General features: G+C 34.3%; 2 protein-coding genes across 2 annotated transcripts; one reads left to right on the forward strand and one right to left on the reverse strand.

The window, feature by feature from the left end:
* LOC122587575 lies at positions 1 to 1,854 on the forward strand. The gene is made up of 2 exons (XM_043759755.1): positions 1 to 259; positions 341 to 1,854. Exons 1-2 carry the CDS (start codon positions 1 to 3, stop codon positions 1,852 to 1,854), a joined length of 1,773 nt encoding a protein of 590 aa, XP_043615690.1.
* A 9,598-nt stretch (positions 1,855 to 11,452) lies between these two features.
* Positions 11,453 to 13,552, reverse strand: LOC122587576 (protein FAR1-RELATED SEQUENCE 5-like). The gene is made up of 3 exons (XM_043759756.1): positions 12,868 to 13,552; positions 12,013 to 12,750; positions 11,453 to 11,907 (listed from the first exon to the last, which is right to left on the reverse strand). Exons 1-3 carry the CDS (start codon positions 13,550 to 13,552, stop codon positions 11,453 to 11,455), a joined length of 1,878 nt encoding a protein of 625 aa, XP_043615691.1.
* Between the last annotated feature and the right edge of the window lie 5,358 nt (positions 13,553 to 18,910).

Below are 18,910 nucleotides of genomic sequence, written 5' to 3' on the forward strand. Positions count from 1 at the left end.
ATGACAGTTACTGATTCCGTTCCGGAATCAGCTCCAGAATCTTCTTTTCAACGAACTTCTGTTGAAACCCTAACTTCTTCCATGAATAATGATCCGCTTTTCTTGGCCAGTTCTGATCATCCTGGCATGATGTTAACATATACTCCATTTAATGGAGGTAATTTCTTTGGGTGGAGCAGGACAATTAAGATGGCTTTAGGAGCAAAACTTAAATTAGGGTTTATTGATGGTACTACACCAAAACCAGCAGTTACTGATGGTAATTTTGGGAGATGGACTAAATGTGATTATATGGTCACTTGCTGGATATTGAATTCTATGATTGCATAATTGTTTGAAGCTTTTCTTTATGCTCAGTCTGCTCAAGAATTGTGGAAGGAAATTGGTGAAAGATATGGACAGGGTAATGGACCTCTCATATATCAAGTTGAAAGAGAACTCAATAAGGTTAGTCAGGGAGATCTTTTTGTTGCTGCTTACTATAATAAAATGAAAAGGTTTTGGGATGAATTAACCAGTTTAAATGGTGTTCCTAATTGTGTGTGTGGAAAGATGCAAGAATGTGCTTGTGGTATTACCAAGAAATTCCAAGAAATTGAAAGTAGGACCAAATTGATGCAGTTCTTGATGAGGTTGAATGATGGATTTGAATCTGTCAGGAACCAAATTCTGTCCATGGATCCACTTCCTAACATAAATAAAGCCTATTATATTGTTCAGCAAGTGGAGAAACAGAAACAGGTCACAACTAGTGTACCTGATCCTTCAGCCTATTTTGCTAACCAGAATAGTCATAAACAAGGTTTTAGAAGAGATAATAGGAATGGTGACCAAATTAAGATGAAAAATTGCACTTATTGCAAACAAGATGGTCATTCTTATGAACAATGCTTTGAAAGATTGGGATATCCTGATTGGTACAAAGGAAAAAAGACTAAGAAAGGAAGCATAATGGCTGCTCAAGTAGGGGTTGATTTAGGAACTAAGGATTCACCATTTGATTATTCTTATGAGAATGAATTACAAGGTGATAAGAAAAGTGAGTTTGATCAGAATTTGGTAGCAACAGTCTGTGCAGAAATGATGAAAATGTTGAAAGGCAAACAGGCAGATATTCCTCATGCTGCAGATGTTGGTTCTTCTACACCACATGCAGGTATTGATTTAACTTTCTATGAAAGGTTACATGCCTTAGCCTGCCATGTTTACATTGATATTGAAAAAGATTGGGTGACTGATAGTGGTGCTACTGATCACATGATACCTCACTTACATTTACTTGAATCCATTAGAATCCTTCATGTTCCTATTAAGGTTAAATTACCTGATGGCAATATAAAATTGGTCACAAAAGTTGGCCAGGTCAAAATAAATTCTTCTTTGACACTCACTGATGTGTTCTATGTTCCTGAGTTCCAAATAAATTTGTTATCAGTAGGTCAATTGTTAAATTCGAAACCCCTAATTGCTATTTTTGGCCCTTCCTGGTTTGCTTTTCAGGACCTTTCCACTAACCAGTTGGTGACAGTTGGAAAAGGTCACAACAAGCTTTATGTGTGCAAGCCATCTGAAAGTCTTCCTTCTGCAAATTTCTCTGCTTCAGTCCTTCCTTTAGTTAATACTTTTGTAAATAATGTTGCAAAGATTTCTAATAATGTCTCCATTGATTTGTTTCATGCTAGATTGGGACACACTTCTAAGTCTAAAATGATTCATGTGGATGCTTATAAACATGTGAATATTCCTGATTTTTCTTGTGATACTTGTTTGTTGTCTAAACAACATAGATTACCTTTTTCTAGAAGTCACTCTCATTCTTCAATTCCTTTTGAACTCATCCATGTTGATCTTTAGGGTACCTATAAAGTACCTGCTTTAAATGGTGCTCATTATTTTCACCATTGTTGATGATTTTAGTAGATATACTTGGACTTATCTGCTTCACACAAAAGATCAAGTTTTGTCAATATTGACCAATTTTATATCTTATATTAAAAATCATTTTGGAAAAACACCAAAATTTTTAAGGTCTGACAATGGAACTGAGATAGTGAACAGGGAGGTTTTGGATTTTCTTAGGAATATTGGCATTGTTCATCAAAAGTCAATGGTTTATACACCCTAGCAAAATGGGGTTGTAGAAAGGAAACATAGGCATCTTTTAGAAACTGCCAGGGCTTTGAAGATTAATGCAGGCTTACCCATTAAGTTTTGGGGACATTGTGTGTTGGCAGCCACCTATTTGATTAACAAAATGCATGTCAGGGTTTTAGATTGGAAGTCACCTTTTGAGAAATTGCATAGTAAGCCACCTAGTTATGACAACTTAAGAGTAATAGGTTGCTTATGTTATGCTGATGTGACTAAACCTCATAAGGACAAGTTTGATTAACAAAATGCATAGTAACAAGTTTGATTAACATTGTGTGTTGGCAGCCACCTATTTGATTAACAAAATGCATGTCAGGGTTTTAGATTGGAAGTCACCTTTTGAGAAATTGCATAGTAAGCCACCTAGTTATGACAGCTTAAGAGTAATAGGTTGCTTATGTTATGTTGCTGTGACTAAACCTCATAAGGACAAGTTTGATCTTAGGAGTGATAGATGTGTGTTGATTGGATATCCCCCTGGTCAAAAAGGCTATCTTTTGTATAATCTGGGTACTAAGGAGGTGTTTACTAGTAGAGATGTGGTGTTTTATGAAGATGTTTTTCCTTTTAAGGAAATTCAGAATAGTGGTTCTGGTGAGACAAATAAAAGGTCATCTCTTATGGTAAATTTCCAAAATGGAGAGGATGATTATGAGGCTTGTACTAGAATCTGTGATAATACACCTAGTTTGCCTGTACATTTGAATCATGCTTAAGATAATCAGTCAAATATCAATACTCAGCCTAATGATTCTCAACAAAACAATGGTCCACCTCTAAGGAGATCCAGTAGAACCACAAGTGCTCCTAATTGGTTACAGGATTTTGTTGTTCCTAAACAAAGAAACTCTGTGGCAGAACATAAATCCAAAGTGATGTATCCCTTGTTTAAATCTTCTGATTTTGATCAATATGATCAAAATTACATTGCTTCCTTGGCACATGTTTTAACCACTATAGAACCTTCCACTTATAATCAAGCTGTCAAAGAAAAGGAATGGGTTGAGGCCATGAATAAGGAACTTGATGCCTTGGAGAAAAATGAGACTTGGATTCTCACCAAATTGCCTGATGGTCACAAGGCAATTTCATCTAAGTGGGTTTATAAGATTAAATATAAGTCTGATGGTTCTGTAGAGAGATATAAGGCCAGATTGGTCATTAAAGGGTTCAATCAACAAGCAGGAGTTGATTATAAGCACACATTTTCTCCAGTTGCCAAAGCTGCAACAGTCAGGGTGTTGATTGCTATTGCTACTGCCAAAAATTGGCCTTTACATCAATTAGATGTAAATAATGCATTTTTGCATGGATATGTGGATGAGAGATATACATGAAGCCACCTGAAGGTTATACAAAGGCTTTGCCTGGTCAAGTTTGTAAATTGACCAAGTCTCTATATGGTTTAAAACAAGCCTCTAGGCAATGGAATCAAGAATTATCTAAATTATTGATGTCCATGGGTTTTATTCAGTCCAAACATGACTACTCTTTGTTTGTCAAAGACAATGATACTGGATTCACTGCTATTCTAGTCTATGTAGATGATATGTTGATCACAGGAAATTCAGACCAAGAAATTGCAAATACTAAGAGATTACTTGATGAAAAATTCACCATCAAGGATTTAGGTCTGGCAAGGTATTTTTTAGGGATTGAGTTATGCAGGACTGCATCTGGTACTTACCTAAATCAGAGGAAATTATACCTTAGATTTATTGCAAGATGCAGGGCTCACTGGTTCTAAGCCTGTTACTTTTCCTTTACCAAGTCATCTGCATCTTTCTTTAGATAAAGGGGAATTATTACAAGATCCTGAGTCTTATAGAAGGTTGGTGGGCAGATTGTTATATCTATCTATGACAAGACCTGATATCTCCTATGCAGTACAACATCTGAGTCAATTTGTTTCCAGTCCAAAAATACCTCATTTGAAGGCTGCTATGCATTTATTAAGGTATTTAAAGGGATCTATTTCCAAGGGCTTGTTCTATCCTGTTCAGACAAATCTCAAGGTCACAGGTTTCAGTGATGCAGACTGGGCTTCCTGCATTATGACAAGAAAATCACTCACAGGGTATTGTATTTTCTTGGGTCACTCATTGGTTTCATGGAAAACAAAGAAACAAGCCACAGTCTCAAGATCTTCTACTGAGGATGAATACAGAAGTATGACAGCTACTACATGTGAGCTAATATGGTTGACTTATTTGCTTAAGGATCTGCATATTGAAGTACAAATTCCATTGACTCTGTTTAGTGACAACAAAGCTGCACAACAACTTGCAGCAAACCCATGTTATCATGAAAGGACCAAGCATCTTGACATTGATAGTCATTTTACAAAAGATAAAGTTCAAGAAGGATTCATTCAAACGGCTTATATTTCAACGAATTTGCAGCTTGCAGACTTGATGACAAAAGCTTTAGGATTTGCTCAACATTCAATATTAAGTCACAAGTTGGGATGGCAAGAAGTTCCAACTTGAGGGGGGGTATATAGAATTATGTACATAGTTTTGTATATATTTAGTTTGGACGCATTTTGATCAAGTTGTAACTATAGGGGCTAGTTGTGTAAATATTCCTAACGGAATAGTTTAGGCGGTTTCTTAGGTATTTAAACTTGAAAATTAGTTTTAATCAATTAATGAAAAATCATAATAATTTCTCCAAATCATCTAAATTTTCTCTCGATTTGCTTCCGCTTTAATCTGTTCATAATAAATTGTCTATTTGTTGAAGTGCAACCATTTTGACTGTGACTAAAATCTGACCAACCCACCCATCTTGATATGGCAAACATTTATAGAAACACAACTGGCAGGGTTAGGAACTTCGACGAGCAAATGACATGCTTACCATCTCTAGGTGAAATCTGTGATTTGTTAATTCTGCTCCCTCCTTTGCCATTAGCTTGTAAATGTTTCTGAACACGAGGTGACTGTATGCTAAGTTTACCAATTGAGGAAGGCAGAGAATGCCGCCTGACAAACCATTTTCAGCTTCATCTTCTACAGCCTTTGCAGCTGCTTGTGCTCTAAGCTTAGCCTTTGCCGATTCAGCTGCCATGTAGCTTGGAATGGTTTGTGTGTTCTGTGAAACACCTTCAGGATATTCCTGTCTTGATGGTAAAGACTTTCTCCTCCGTGTTTTGTGATTTTGCTTGCCATTTGACTCCCACATTTTCAATTTTCCCATTGGTTTCATTTTCAACCGATAATGTCTCAACAAGAGGATCAACAGCAAGTGGTTTGTTTTCTAGAGGTAGAGCCGGAAGTGATTCTGGATCAGGTTCTTTAGCCACAACATCTACATTGTTTATTTTCTCAGGGTCTGATTTTTTAGATGGCCCAGCAGAAGATACTGAAATTTTCCTAAGACGGCTTCACTTTATCAAGTTCACAATAAGATTGGTCTTCCACTGGGAGGGTCCATACTTTCCTTGCAACACGTTTTGGCTTTTCATTTTCAGTGGAATTCGAAAGATTATTATTACTCTTATTATTGTTGTCAAGATTTTGTGCAGGAACTCTGCGGACACTTCTCTTTGGCCTTGCTGTTAAAGTCAGTAGGTCGGTTGTTTGATGTTGCAAAAAACAAAATTAATAAAAGAAGAAAAAAGCCCCCTTTTTTTAGAAGGGAAGAAAAAAGCCCCTTAAGTGCTCCTTCGGACTTGAACCCGCACATCTGACTCTAAGATGAATGTTTAAAAATACAATGGACCACTACATTTTTTTTTCTTACCAACGATCCAAATTTTTGTAAACTTCTTAAACAATATAATGGTTAGAATTTACTATGACATGTCTTGTAAAAAAAGATTGTAATAGATTTATTTGAATATCCAAACAGTTTTAAAAACCATCTTTTTTGGTCATTTTTGTATATCGAGTGATGAACTAGTTGAAACAGCAAAAATGCATACAAGCAGGCAGTGGTTTTAATTATGATCAATCGATATTTAACGAATTTATATGTTGTCTACAGTCCTTGGAAGATATGTAGGACGCTGAGGAATTTATGATAGTATTAAAATTGGGGGTTTTCTATATGTTAGACAACGAGAAGATGCTTTGGTCTTTTAATAATAATAATAAAAGAAAAAGCTTATAGGCTTAAGATAAATGAAGACTGTAATTCTTTTCTTACTACAAATGCCATGGATGATCTCTTTGTACTAAACCGTTCTTGCATGAAGAATCAAGAGCTTGAAACAAAGGTATAAGATTACTTCAAATTTTATAACTCCATTGATTCCTCATTAACTATCCTAATTCTTTGGTATACTTTTTAGGAGAAGGTTGGACCAGGAGACCAAGACTGGTACTCGAATAACAAAATCAAAACTTATGCTGATAAAGTTTATGGCTACAACACAATGAGTGAAAATCCAAAAGTATTGCCATTATATGTTGATGAGATTGGGAACGAAACTAAAAATGGGATTGAGTTTTATAGAATTTGGAGATGGATAATGAGATTGGGAACGAAACCTATATCTTAGTTGACTTTCATTGGTTTGTGGCATGAACTAGATGATCTTTAATGTAACAAGAAACAATGACCTAGTTTATCAACTCTTCTAAACATTTTTCAACTTTTCAGGTCATACCAAGTAGTTATAGCAGGCAAATACAAATTCATACTAGTAATTGTTAACAACTAAATGATGTCAACTTAAAGGTAACAATATTTAGAATAAGCTAGACATATAGTGACCTTGCCATTTCTTATTCCCTTTTGCTGATAAATGAAGGGGTGAGCTGTCATTATTACCTGCTTGTATGGCTATATACATCATTAAAGACTTCAACCACGTCCATTCAACTATCACTTACCCCTAGCATTTCAATCCTCCTTTAACTGAACTAATGTCCCAGTAGTCACATGTACTACGAGCAAACAAAAGAATTCACCTAGTATTACACTATTACAGAACTACTAAGCCTATTGTCCCTAGTTTTCCATGTCAACTATCAATACTAACTTTACAACTACAAGACATGTGAATAAGCTCCAAAATAACAAACAAAAATCACAAAGTACTAATACTTCACAATTGTTAGAATACGATAAACAATTATACAAGCTTCTTTTAAGATAAATAGCTGCTAGTCTATATTTTGGATAATAATCGGAATACTAAACCATCAACATTTCTTAAATTCAACTACATACGCAAAGTTGCAGTCATATATCAGTTACAGACACCATATTATCACAGAGGAGAATCAGTGAGCAGACTGCAGTGTGTATATATTAACATACATATAATCATGTGTGTATATATATATATATAGGCCGGTAAGGTTATCTTAGGAACCCCTAAAAAGACAGGAACCTTTAGGATATGGTCCAAATGAAACTTCAAAAGTTTATATCAAAAGAGTAATTTGGGATATACTATCTGTATAATTTAGTCTTTTTATAATGGTGGATACAAAAGGTGTCCTTTTTCAGCTATATACTAGATCTAACTATAAAATTTTATAATGGTAGATATGCATGCATCCATCTTCATGCAGTAAAACGGAACTAATTTCGACTGCCCAACAAAGAATAAATCATGTATTCGGTGAGAGAAATTTGAGAGATAATCAAACAAAGAACCTGCTATTAACATCTTTAAGCTTTTTTATTAGAATGAAAAGATGGTTTACTTGTGCAAGGATATCCGTCATCAGATATCTCAAACAGAATTCTTCTAGACCAATTATCCCTAGTTTTTGACAAGTGAACACACCCCAATTCAAGCAATGTACAGAAGGCAATTACCAACAATGTAGTAGCATCAATTATGATCTCCCGGCCCCATCTAGACAACAAATTGCATGCCACGCTTTGTTCCCACTACATCTGAATGTAGGCCATGGAAGAACAACAATTGGCCAACCTAACGATGTTTCCACATTATTTCATAAAAAGCTCCTCTCATTGCTGAAAGACTCGTTTTTCACCAGATGTAACGAAACTATATACGACCAATAGTTATTATCCCCTGTAAAGATGCAATTGCTTGCATGGAAGATGTTGAATGTACTCTAGAGCTAAACACACCCGGGACTATGACTTTTAATGGACCAAAGATATCTTGCTAAGCACTATAAAAACAAGCTCTTCTGGTCTGTGTCATAATGGATTTCAAAGAGACCGTGCTTTTGAAGGTAACGGCTTTTGTGAAAGATGATTCTGAAACAGCTTTAGAAAGAGAAGAAGCTCCTAATACTGATGGTTCCCCCCCCCCCCCCCCCCCCCCCCCCCCCCCCCCCCCCCCCCCCCCCCTCTCTCTCTCTTCCGAAGGACCCATAATATGATCAGAACTAACTTGAAACAAATAAGAACATAAACGTATCTAAGAGCCCATGTAACCATTTACATGAACCAGATGTAACGGTAGATCGAGGTCACGTTTTGGAGCATTAGATTCCATGAGGCTCTACATGACTAAAATCTTGAAAACCATCACCTGACTAGGCATCAACAATCCACTAATCATGCTCACTTTCAATGATAGGAAAGATGATTCATGGAGCACAAACAACAATACCAACTTCTTCATCCGGCCTTTTGAAAGACGAGATATGTCTATTAAATCCAACACCAAATCTGCTTCAAAACCAAACTCCCAGCCATGCTGTTTTCATACTTGTGTTTACAAATTAAAATTAATTATGGAAAACCAACTTAACAGCTACACCCAAGCAATAAGTAGAAACTGTTCGCCCATTCATTAGTCAGCACTAAACCATCATCAAATGAAACCTCGTTCACTTGACCTTCCCACAATCCATACAGCTAGCCTAAAACATAGAATAAGTTCAACATCATGAATTTCTGAGTACACCGCCATTACATGATGTTTAACAGAAGATACAACAGCCTAAAACCCATTTTTAATTTGCTTAACAACAAACAACAATGATTACAAATTTACAATTAAACATGTAAACAGTTGATGTGAGGAAAGATAACAAACCAGGGCATTCATGTGATGAAGCGACCAGCTAGTCTTCAAAAACACACACACACACACACACACACATATATATAGATAAAGGAAAAAGTTAAATTAGGGACTCTTTATTTTAGGGACTGTTAGGTACTCCTTCTACCTCCTTCTCCGGCCACCACCACCAACATCTCTGACCACCACCACCACCACCATGATCATCTTCGACCACCACCATGATCCTCCGGCAACGGTGATCATCTCCGGCGAGACTTACACATGTGTAAGTAACTTACACATGTTTTAAGTACAATTTTTTTTAGGTAGATTACCCATCACCGGTCACCCCCTATGACCTATCACCCTCTATGACCTATCACACTATGACCTATCACTCTCAATGACCTATTACCCCCACCGGCTTTGGTTTATGAATATCCTTAAGGGCGAAGCCCGCTCCGAATCATAATTTTAATTCAACTTACACATGTGTAAGTTGTACTTACACATGTGTAAGTCTCGCCGGAGATGAATATGGCCGGAGATGATCAGTGGTGATTAGATCCGATGAAAATGGACGGTCTATATCGAGTCCCTAACAATCCATAAAATAAGAAGTCCCTAATCTAACCCACCCCGGTAGGTAAATTAACTTTTACCTATATATATACACACGCTACATACATATTGTCATGACCAGATGACCGATACGGTAGTCAACATTAAAGAAGTAGTCGGAAACAAAACAAAAAAAAAGACGAGACTGGCCGGCCGGTGATTTGATAACAACAAAAGAAACACACATATTTCCCAGCTTAAAAATATATATTCCCTCTATATATATCTCCTTATTAGTTTTACTATTTAATGTAATAGAAGAAAGCATATCTACCACTTCATATATACATTTATTACTTATATATAGACCCACCAAACAGATATGGTGAGACCCGGATCTGTAAATCAAGGTTATCACAAAAAGAAGTATAGATCTTGAGCTTTCTCTTTTCTTCTCCTTTTCTTTTTCAAATAAATGGTGGTGTACTAGCTATATATATATATGAGGATAGGGAAGGTGTGGTTGTTGGATATACAAGCTAGGTATAGAACCTAGTCAAAACTACGTCGTTTTGGTTTTTAAAAAAAAGGGGGGGCTCGTTTTTTTCATATATGAAGAATGAACAAAAAAAAATAGAGGGACTTTCTCTGTTCTTCATCAACAACCTCATATATAATCTCTTCTCATACTAAAATCTTCTCCCATATTGCAAAATTAAAGTATGGGATCTTCACACTTCCAAAATCATACCTTGGATATATTCTGCTAGTGTTGTCTAAGATATTAAAACCCATATCAAATTTAATTTAGTTTGATTTAATATCACAATTATTGGGGTCTATGTTTAATCTCACAATTGAGTTTGTTTCACATCTTTCTCACCTTATGGTAATTTAACCATATGATTGATGCATAACAGGTGTTCGAGGAAAGGTCTCAATGAGATTACATATAAAGCCAACCTTTTTTCTTTGGTCTGACATTTTAAGTTCCTTCAGATATGTCATCTTGGGTTTTTAGCTTGTTGGTTTGACATATAAAAGCCAAGTTTGGTCTGACATAAAAGTTCAGTTCTGTTGCTAAATTCAGCTCGTTGAATACATTAGTGGATTGAAAATATTTAGCTATGAGATTTTGTTTTACGGTTTCTATTACTCTAGAAATTTTGCATTAAAACCAACGGCTAATACAAATGTTATAGCAAAAGTCACATTTGTTATGTCAAATGGGTCGTGTGAAAATAGCCAAAGAATGTTTATGATGCAAAGTAGCCAAGTCTGCGAAAATATCTAAAGAACACCAAAAATACTAAAGGATGTCTATGATGTATAATCATTTCATTTAGCCAATGTTCTCTTGCTTTTACGAGTAACAATAACAAGCACCACCAAAGCATCACTGTTTTTGTTTCAAAGAATCATCAACCTAGAACAATAAAAAATAAGGACAGTTTAAAATATGGACAAATTAAAGTGAAATAATATATCCAAATAAATGTAAACAAATTGTAAAATTACCTTCTTTTGTTGACATCCAGTTTTATAGTGACCCAATCCATGACAATAAGAACAAGTCTTCTTTTTCCTTTCTTCTAAAGAAGCTTTGATCCTATTTGCATTTCTTGGACGCCCTTTGGTAGTAGCAATGACAGCAGGATCTCGAACGGACATTTGGGGCATCATGTCTACTTGAGAAATTTCCACACCAGAATCTTTATTTGCATTTTCAAGTTCTATTTTATTTCTGCGAGTCATTTGCTCTTTTAGAAACTCTAGCAAAAAATTATTTAATCATTTTATCTCAACAGGAGAGTCTCTTGCTTGGTCGATCGCTTTGGTGTAGTTGCCATGCACACACCACAAGGTTAAGGCGCTCACTTCATTTTCACAATCTTTTTCCTCTAGTCCAATGCTACCATTACTAACCTTGTATCTAGAATCAAGTGTCCACCTTGGTAAGATATAACGATCAGGAAGGATTTCAACATGCTTCTTTTTCATCACATATAGGATATGCTTGCATAAAATCCCGAAGGTTTCAAACATAGAACATGAACATGTCACTTCCACCTCGTTTAGTGACTGAAATTTAACAACTTTCCAATATTTTTTCTCAGCATTTAAGTGACCAACTCTATAAATGGTTAGTTCTAGACTCTTGCTTAAAGTCTCGTGAGTTATATTACTCGTTGCATCAGTCCATTCTTTTTTGAAAACCTCGAATATCCTTTTAGTATAACATTTACCTACAAATTGATATCATATGTTATATACATGTTATAACTAGCTAGAATAGAGTTCCTTAAAATAAGAGTAATTAATATAAGGAAGATGACATATTGAAAAGTGACCTACTTTTGCTTCTATTGGATGACAAGATGAAAGAACCGGCATCGTGTTCATTGTATGAAAGTCTTCATCTTCTTCGGCAGCTCTTCGATCAGCAACAACTTTATCATATTGGATAACGAATTCATTCAACATGGTATTTGAATTAACATATCCGTCAAAATAAGAATGGATACTTTCACTTCGTTGGCTAGTGGTCATTCCAGCCAGAAAGATATCATTCCAAAATGCTTTAACCCAACTTCTTCGTTGGTTATACATATCCATCATCCATCCACTACTTTCGAGGTTATACTTATCACATATAGTAGGCCAGTGAGTTTCAAATTCTTCAATTGTATCACTGTTTACCCACCGATTATAAGATTCTTGGAAATCACTATGTCTGCTAGAAAATGGTCGAAGATGTTCCAACCGATGCCTCTTAATGTGCCATACACAATAGCGACGGCGAGTGTTTGGAAACACCGTGGAGATTGCATTGCCTATTGCTTTGTCTTGATCGGTTATTATTGCAGAGGGATACTTATTAAACATGCATTTCAAGAAATGCTTAAATAACCATTGAAAGGACTCTTCCTTTTCATTCTCTAGTAATGCACCACCAAAAAGAATAGACTGTCCATGATGATTCACCCCAACAAATGGAGCAAATGGCAACCTAAATCTATTGGTCATGTATGTAACATCAAAGACAACGACATCTCCAAATTTAAGATAAGCATCTCTTGATCTTCCATCTGCCCAAAATATATTTCTAGGAGACCCATCATCGAACAAGTCTATTTCAAAATACTGGTTAATATCTTCTTTTGATTTATCTTGAAGATGTTTGATCAGCCCTTAAAATTCCTTACCTTTGTATTGTTTCCTTTGTTGGGACAAGACATCAACACATTGCTTTGAGGTAATATTGGCTTCAAAAGGATATTTCATTGCATTTATAGCTTTCTTAATGTTTGAAGGTCTCAACCCGGACTTACCAAGGTCCAACATAAGAGATTTACAAGCCATGGAGCGATGAAGCTTACTGTGAGAACGATGTTTAATGACCTTTGCTGGTGATTTTGTCAATTCATGATTATGTGTATCATCAAACATATCCACAATCCATTTCGCATCTTTTGTTTTTGAAATCCGAAATTTTGCTTTACAACCGACCCTTAATTCTCTTCTGCTTTTCCCACAGGTTCCAGATTTGAGCCTTTTAAAACCTTCTTTATTGCACACGAATATCTTTCGATAAATCTCCTTTGTTATCTTATTTTTAAAATCCCAATGAATACGTATACCAAATCCATGAAGCAGAGCATATCGATTATAAAACGCATAAGTATCTTCAGGCGTGTCAAAAACTTTTCCCACAATATTATCGTCATGTTCGTTTTCATCTTCATGACATTCGAAATTCACACTCGCGACAATATTCCCTTCCAATTCATTTTCTATATCCACATTATTGACCAAATAACCATTCTTGTCAATCTCATTAATTAGATGAGTTTCAAAGTGCTCATGGACTAATTGATTGTCTATATTCATGAGTTGTTGTAAGAAAAAAAAATTAATTCTAAGATGATAGATAAAACAAAACTTACAATTCATAATGGCATGTATAAACAAAAATCTTGCAATCAAGTTTAATAATTACTACCCTTTCGAAGCAGTAGATTGGTTTAAACAACAAAATATGTTGACATAAACTATAAATTAAAAATTATTGAAAAAAAATCCCAAAACTTTGAAGATAGGTTTACCTATTTTTGATGTATCGGCTTACGAATTTGAAAATGTAAAAATCCCAGAATTTGATCTTACGAGGAGATTTCAGTGTGAGAGGCAATTAAGTATGGGGTTGTTAAATGAGATGTTCATATCAATTTTGGGGATTGTGTTAAAAGAAAAGCCCATGTTTATTTTTATTTTTTTAACAAAACGGTGTAGTTTTGGCTAGGTTCTATACCTAGCTTGCCTACCCAACAACCACACCTTCCCTTTTCCCTATATATATATATATATATACCTTTTTCAGCTCCTACGATGTATACACTACAGATGATCGATGACATGAGTAAATGTTTGTTTGAAAGTTTCATCTCCGTGAACGAGGAAAAAATATCAGTTAGGTTTATTCCTGGAGAAAGGAGGAGAAAAGGTCAGGGTTTTTTTTATGGGATTTCGGTATTTTGATAATTTTAATCTATTTTAAGAAAAATGTATTCCATCCATAAATGGTAACTTACTAACTAGCTTTTTTTAGTAGAAAACATGAGTTAGGGTTTGTGCCTGGATAAAGGAGGAGTGGTGAGGTTTTTTTAGGGGACTTTGGTATTTTGATAATTTTAACAAGATAAAAAAAATTGTTTAAGGGGTGTTTGGCCTAGCTATTTTGGTAAAGCTTATGGCTCCTTTACGCTACATTCTTGAGTTATTTTTTTTAAAAAAAAAAAAAGAAAGGGAAATATAAGAAATCTAACCTTTTTGTATTCTTGAGTTTTTCATCCAAAAGAAAAGAAAGTGCAGAGAAGGAAAAGAAAAACCTTTCTGGCCAAAAATGGCTTAATTTGGATGAAAAAGTGTGTGTGTGTGGATGATTGTCTCTTCACTCTCTACTCCTTCTTTGATCTAATCATCAGGTATTAGGTCTTGTTTCTTATCACCAGTTTTTTCATCCAAAAAGTTAGGGTTTGTCAAAAAAAAAAAAAAAAATGAAAGGGGTTTTGTGATACTAGTGATTGTATGTGTCGTGAGCACTACTATATATATATATATTGGTTATGATCAGTGGCAGGTGGTTGGAAGTGGTGGTTCATCAGCGGCAGGTGGTGGAAGAGGTGTTGGACATGGCAGGTTCATCATGTTTAACTAATTCTTTCTTTTAATTTCCTTTCAACTCGAGAATGACCTTTGTTAATCTAATATTTTTTATCCTTTTCACCCCTATCCAATCTTCTCCTTTCTTTCTTTTAAAAAAATCTCAAGAATGCAGTGTTAATGTTTGTTTTGACTTTTGGTTTATGACTTTTGGGCTTATAAAACCCATTATATAAAAACCATTGTAACATTGGTTTTTAAACATAAGTCATTAGTTTTTTTCCTCTGTACAAATACATCCCTTTTCTGCTCCCACCCATTGTTTCTCCCCATCGCCTCTCCTTCCTTCTTCTCAGGTAACTTTTTTTCCTTTTTCATTTTTATATCAAATTCATTATATACGTTGTATCTTATTATATCAAATTCAATATCTATAAAGAAAGTAGTACTATATCTACATCCTTCGATCTTTTTAATTATTCTTCTTCTTCTTCTTCTTCTTCATTATTATTATTATTATTATTATTATTATTATTATTATTATTATTATTATTATTATTATTATTATTATTATTATTATTAAAAATCACTTTCATTAGAAATTCGGAGGAATTACAAGATATTAGTAGGAAGCCGAGATACTATCTGAGCCCCCACCCCTTTAGCAATAGCAAAACTAATCCTAATAGATATATGAGTAGCAGCACGTGCACTAGTGTCTTGAGCCACATAGAACCTTCAGATTCCCTTTAATACGGTCAACGCATCCTTCTCGAGTTCCCCAAAGGAAGAGAATGAGAAGGGGAGAAACCCATAACAACACTTTTATTAAATTTTCATAGAAGTTACAAGAAATTAGTGGGGTGTTGCGATACTATTTGAGTTCTCACGCCTCTAGCTATATTTAAACAACACTTTTATTGTTGTTGTTGTTGTTGTTGTATAAACTATATTTTTTTGTGCTTTATAGTAATCTTGGTCAGCTGACATAGCTAAATATGTAGGTGTAAGAGCTAATAAATATTTCTAAGCTTAAAAATGTTGATCAATATGCCTGCAATTTTTTTATTGTTAGGCAGCAACGCCATAACTTGTATATGAAATTACAAAGCTTGAAAAGGTAATAGCAATCATAAATGTTTAGGCAACCACTTATTTAGAGAACATTGGTCTATTTTTTTTATTTAAATAGACATTTTTCTTGAATCTCCACAACTTGGTTAGTAGTTGCTTCTTATAATTCTAATTTTCAATTCATGGACTTGAACCATTTGATGTGGTCGTGAAAGCTAAGAAAAAAAAAATAAACAGATATTTGAAATCAAGAAATATATATGCAGAAGTGAGTGATCATATTTGATCCTTTGAACCTGTTTTCACAAGCATAGATGAATATTTTTGGCAAGCTAAAACCGATTTTTAGGTCATCAAAAGTTGTGGTTTTAGTGTCTTATGATATGAAATATCTAATGTGTGAGATCATGAAAAGAACTTACAAACCTATGAATTGAAGGTCAAGATGTTGTGAAAAATCAGAATGTAGAGATGTTATACTCAAGCTCTTTGATGTCTTCAAAGCCGTAAGTATGTGATCAAAACAATAAAAAAAATACTGTATTTTGCTTGTAAAGGATCCAAAACGAGGGTTTTTAGATAATTAATTAAGATTACAAATTTTAGTGAAGAATTTGTGTTTGTATAGAGATCTAATCAGAAAGAGATAGGGAGTGTCTAGTGAGAAACAAATGAGAATGTTTGTGTTGGGTTTCTTGAAAAGAAATTGAGTAAGGTTTGGAGAAAATATGTAAATTGTTTTCAGCATTAATAGATTCAACAACATGGTACATTTTCACATTGATGAATTCAACCACCGGGTACTATTAAACATCAATGAATTCAACTACCCGACATGTTTTAACTATCTATGTATATACTCTATTAATAAACAAACTATTCTCTTTTTATAACTTTCTATCTTTAAAATATCCAAAATATCCTTAATTTTCAACACATTCCTAACTCATATACTAAATCTACCCAATATATTCCTAAAATATATTATACTCACATTTATCAAAACTATCTCCTTCATTCATTATTTTAAATATTTCTATCTAATATCTCTATAATATTCTTAATAAAGTTATTTACAAAAGATACATCCTTAACCATAATACTACACACCATTCACATCAATTAATTTTAAATTAACTAGCACGGTAACCGCACAATGCGGCGGTGGTGGTCGTGATGGCGGTTGGTGGTGTCGGCGACGAGTGGTCATGGTGGCGATTATTGGTGATGGTGACAATGTCGAATGGTGCAGGTTGATGTAAATATAAAGGTGGTTGTGGAGATATTTAGAAGATAAAGGACCCATGGTGTAATTTAATTTATTAAGGGTAAAATTGTCATTTCGCAACTTTTCTTTTCAACAAGGGGTGTATAATCTTTATATAGTAGTATAGAAGTATATATAACCACATCGTTATCACCGCCACCACTAGCACCATTCTTGGCCACCACTGCCGCTGCATTGCGCGGGTACCCATCTTGTTATAATGAATTAAACCAACGGGTACAGTTGAACATTAATGAATTCAACTACCAGTAATGTTTGAGGCTTTTTTTTTAGTAAAAAGTTATATATATATATATAATGGGAAGTGAATATAAGGTTGCCCCCATCTAAGCTTAGATGGGAAACCTCTTACAATTTGTTTTTTAATCTATAAATATCATGGGGGCTCATCATTTATTTAAAATACAAATATTATTTAAATATTTGTGTGTGATGGTTCCACATCTAAGCTTAGATGGGGAACAACCCCATACTCATTTTCCCCATATATATATATATATAGACACCTGTTTCAGCTCCTACGATGTATACACTACAGATGATCGATGACATGAGTAAATGTTTGTTTGAAAGTTTCATCTCCGTGAACGTGGAGAAAATATCAGTTAAGGTTTGTGCCTTCGGTATTTTATGGGACTTCGGTATTTTGATAATTTTAATCTATTTTTAGAAAAATATATTCCATCCGTAAATGGTAAATTAGCTTTTTTTAGTAGAAAAAATCAGTTGGGTTTGTGCCTGGAGAAAGGTGAGGTTTTTTTTTATGGGACTTTGATATTTTGATAACTTTAACAAGATAAAAAGAATGTTTAAATATCAATTCGTTTTTTTTTAATTCATACTGTTACAGTATATGGTTTTCATATATACTATATTACTAGTGTTCAGGCCCATCCAATGGACGGGTAGTCTCAAAATATATTAATCAAAACTAAAAATTTGAAATTCAAATATATTAAATAGATATACCGAAATCAACTTGAAATTTGCTAGCCAGCTGAATAGCCACTCCATCGGTCAAAATACTCTTAAAATTTTCCGCCTATTCACCATTGACCGATCCATGTATGATAGTGCTATGCAAATTAGAAAAAAAAAAAAAAAAACCTGGTAAGTTCTCTTAGTGTGTTTCTATGTATTTAATCCAATTATAAAAAATAAATCCCAAACAAATTAACCATAAGAATCAAATAAACATCTTTGCATACAGATCCAGGAAAATTATTCTGGATAAAAAAGTAACTCAACCAAGGACATTCCAAACGTGGATCAAATGATTTTATCGGTGAAGAAAGATAGGGAAACAAATTCTTGATAAAAAATAAAAGTCGAGCCAAAAACCTTGCAAAGCCATCTCATGTTGTGTTAAATCCTAAATATAACGTGGTTCAAAGGGTTTTATCTAAAGGTATTATTTAAAATTGATATCATGTTATTCATAAGATCCGGAGTATATCTGTCATACACAAACTAAAATGATGAATTGTTCCACCATGCTAAATAATCATACTAAAACATTCAACACCATCTCAATATGTAGCATTTTCCCTTGATAGAATAACAGCCGCTAAAACATTTCACCATTAATGAACTAGTTTCAAAACAGATTCAAAATATTGATATACTAAAGTCATCATAATCTTACTCATAGCAAAATTTGGTATTTTATCTAAAAGCTTATAGAAAGATATAATTGTACATCTTAAGTATACATTCATGTAACA

Source organism: Erigeron canadensis, chromosome 2 (genome assembly GCF_010389155.1).
Source record: "Erigeron canadensis isolate Cc75 chromosome 2, C_canadensis_v1, whole genome shotgun sequence".
NCBI classification, from domain to species: Eukaryota; Viridiplantae; Streptophyta; class Magnoliopsida; order Asterales; family Asteraceae; genus Erigeron; species Erigeron canadensis.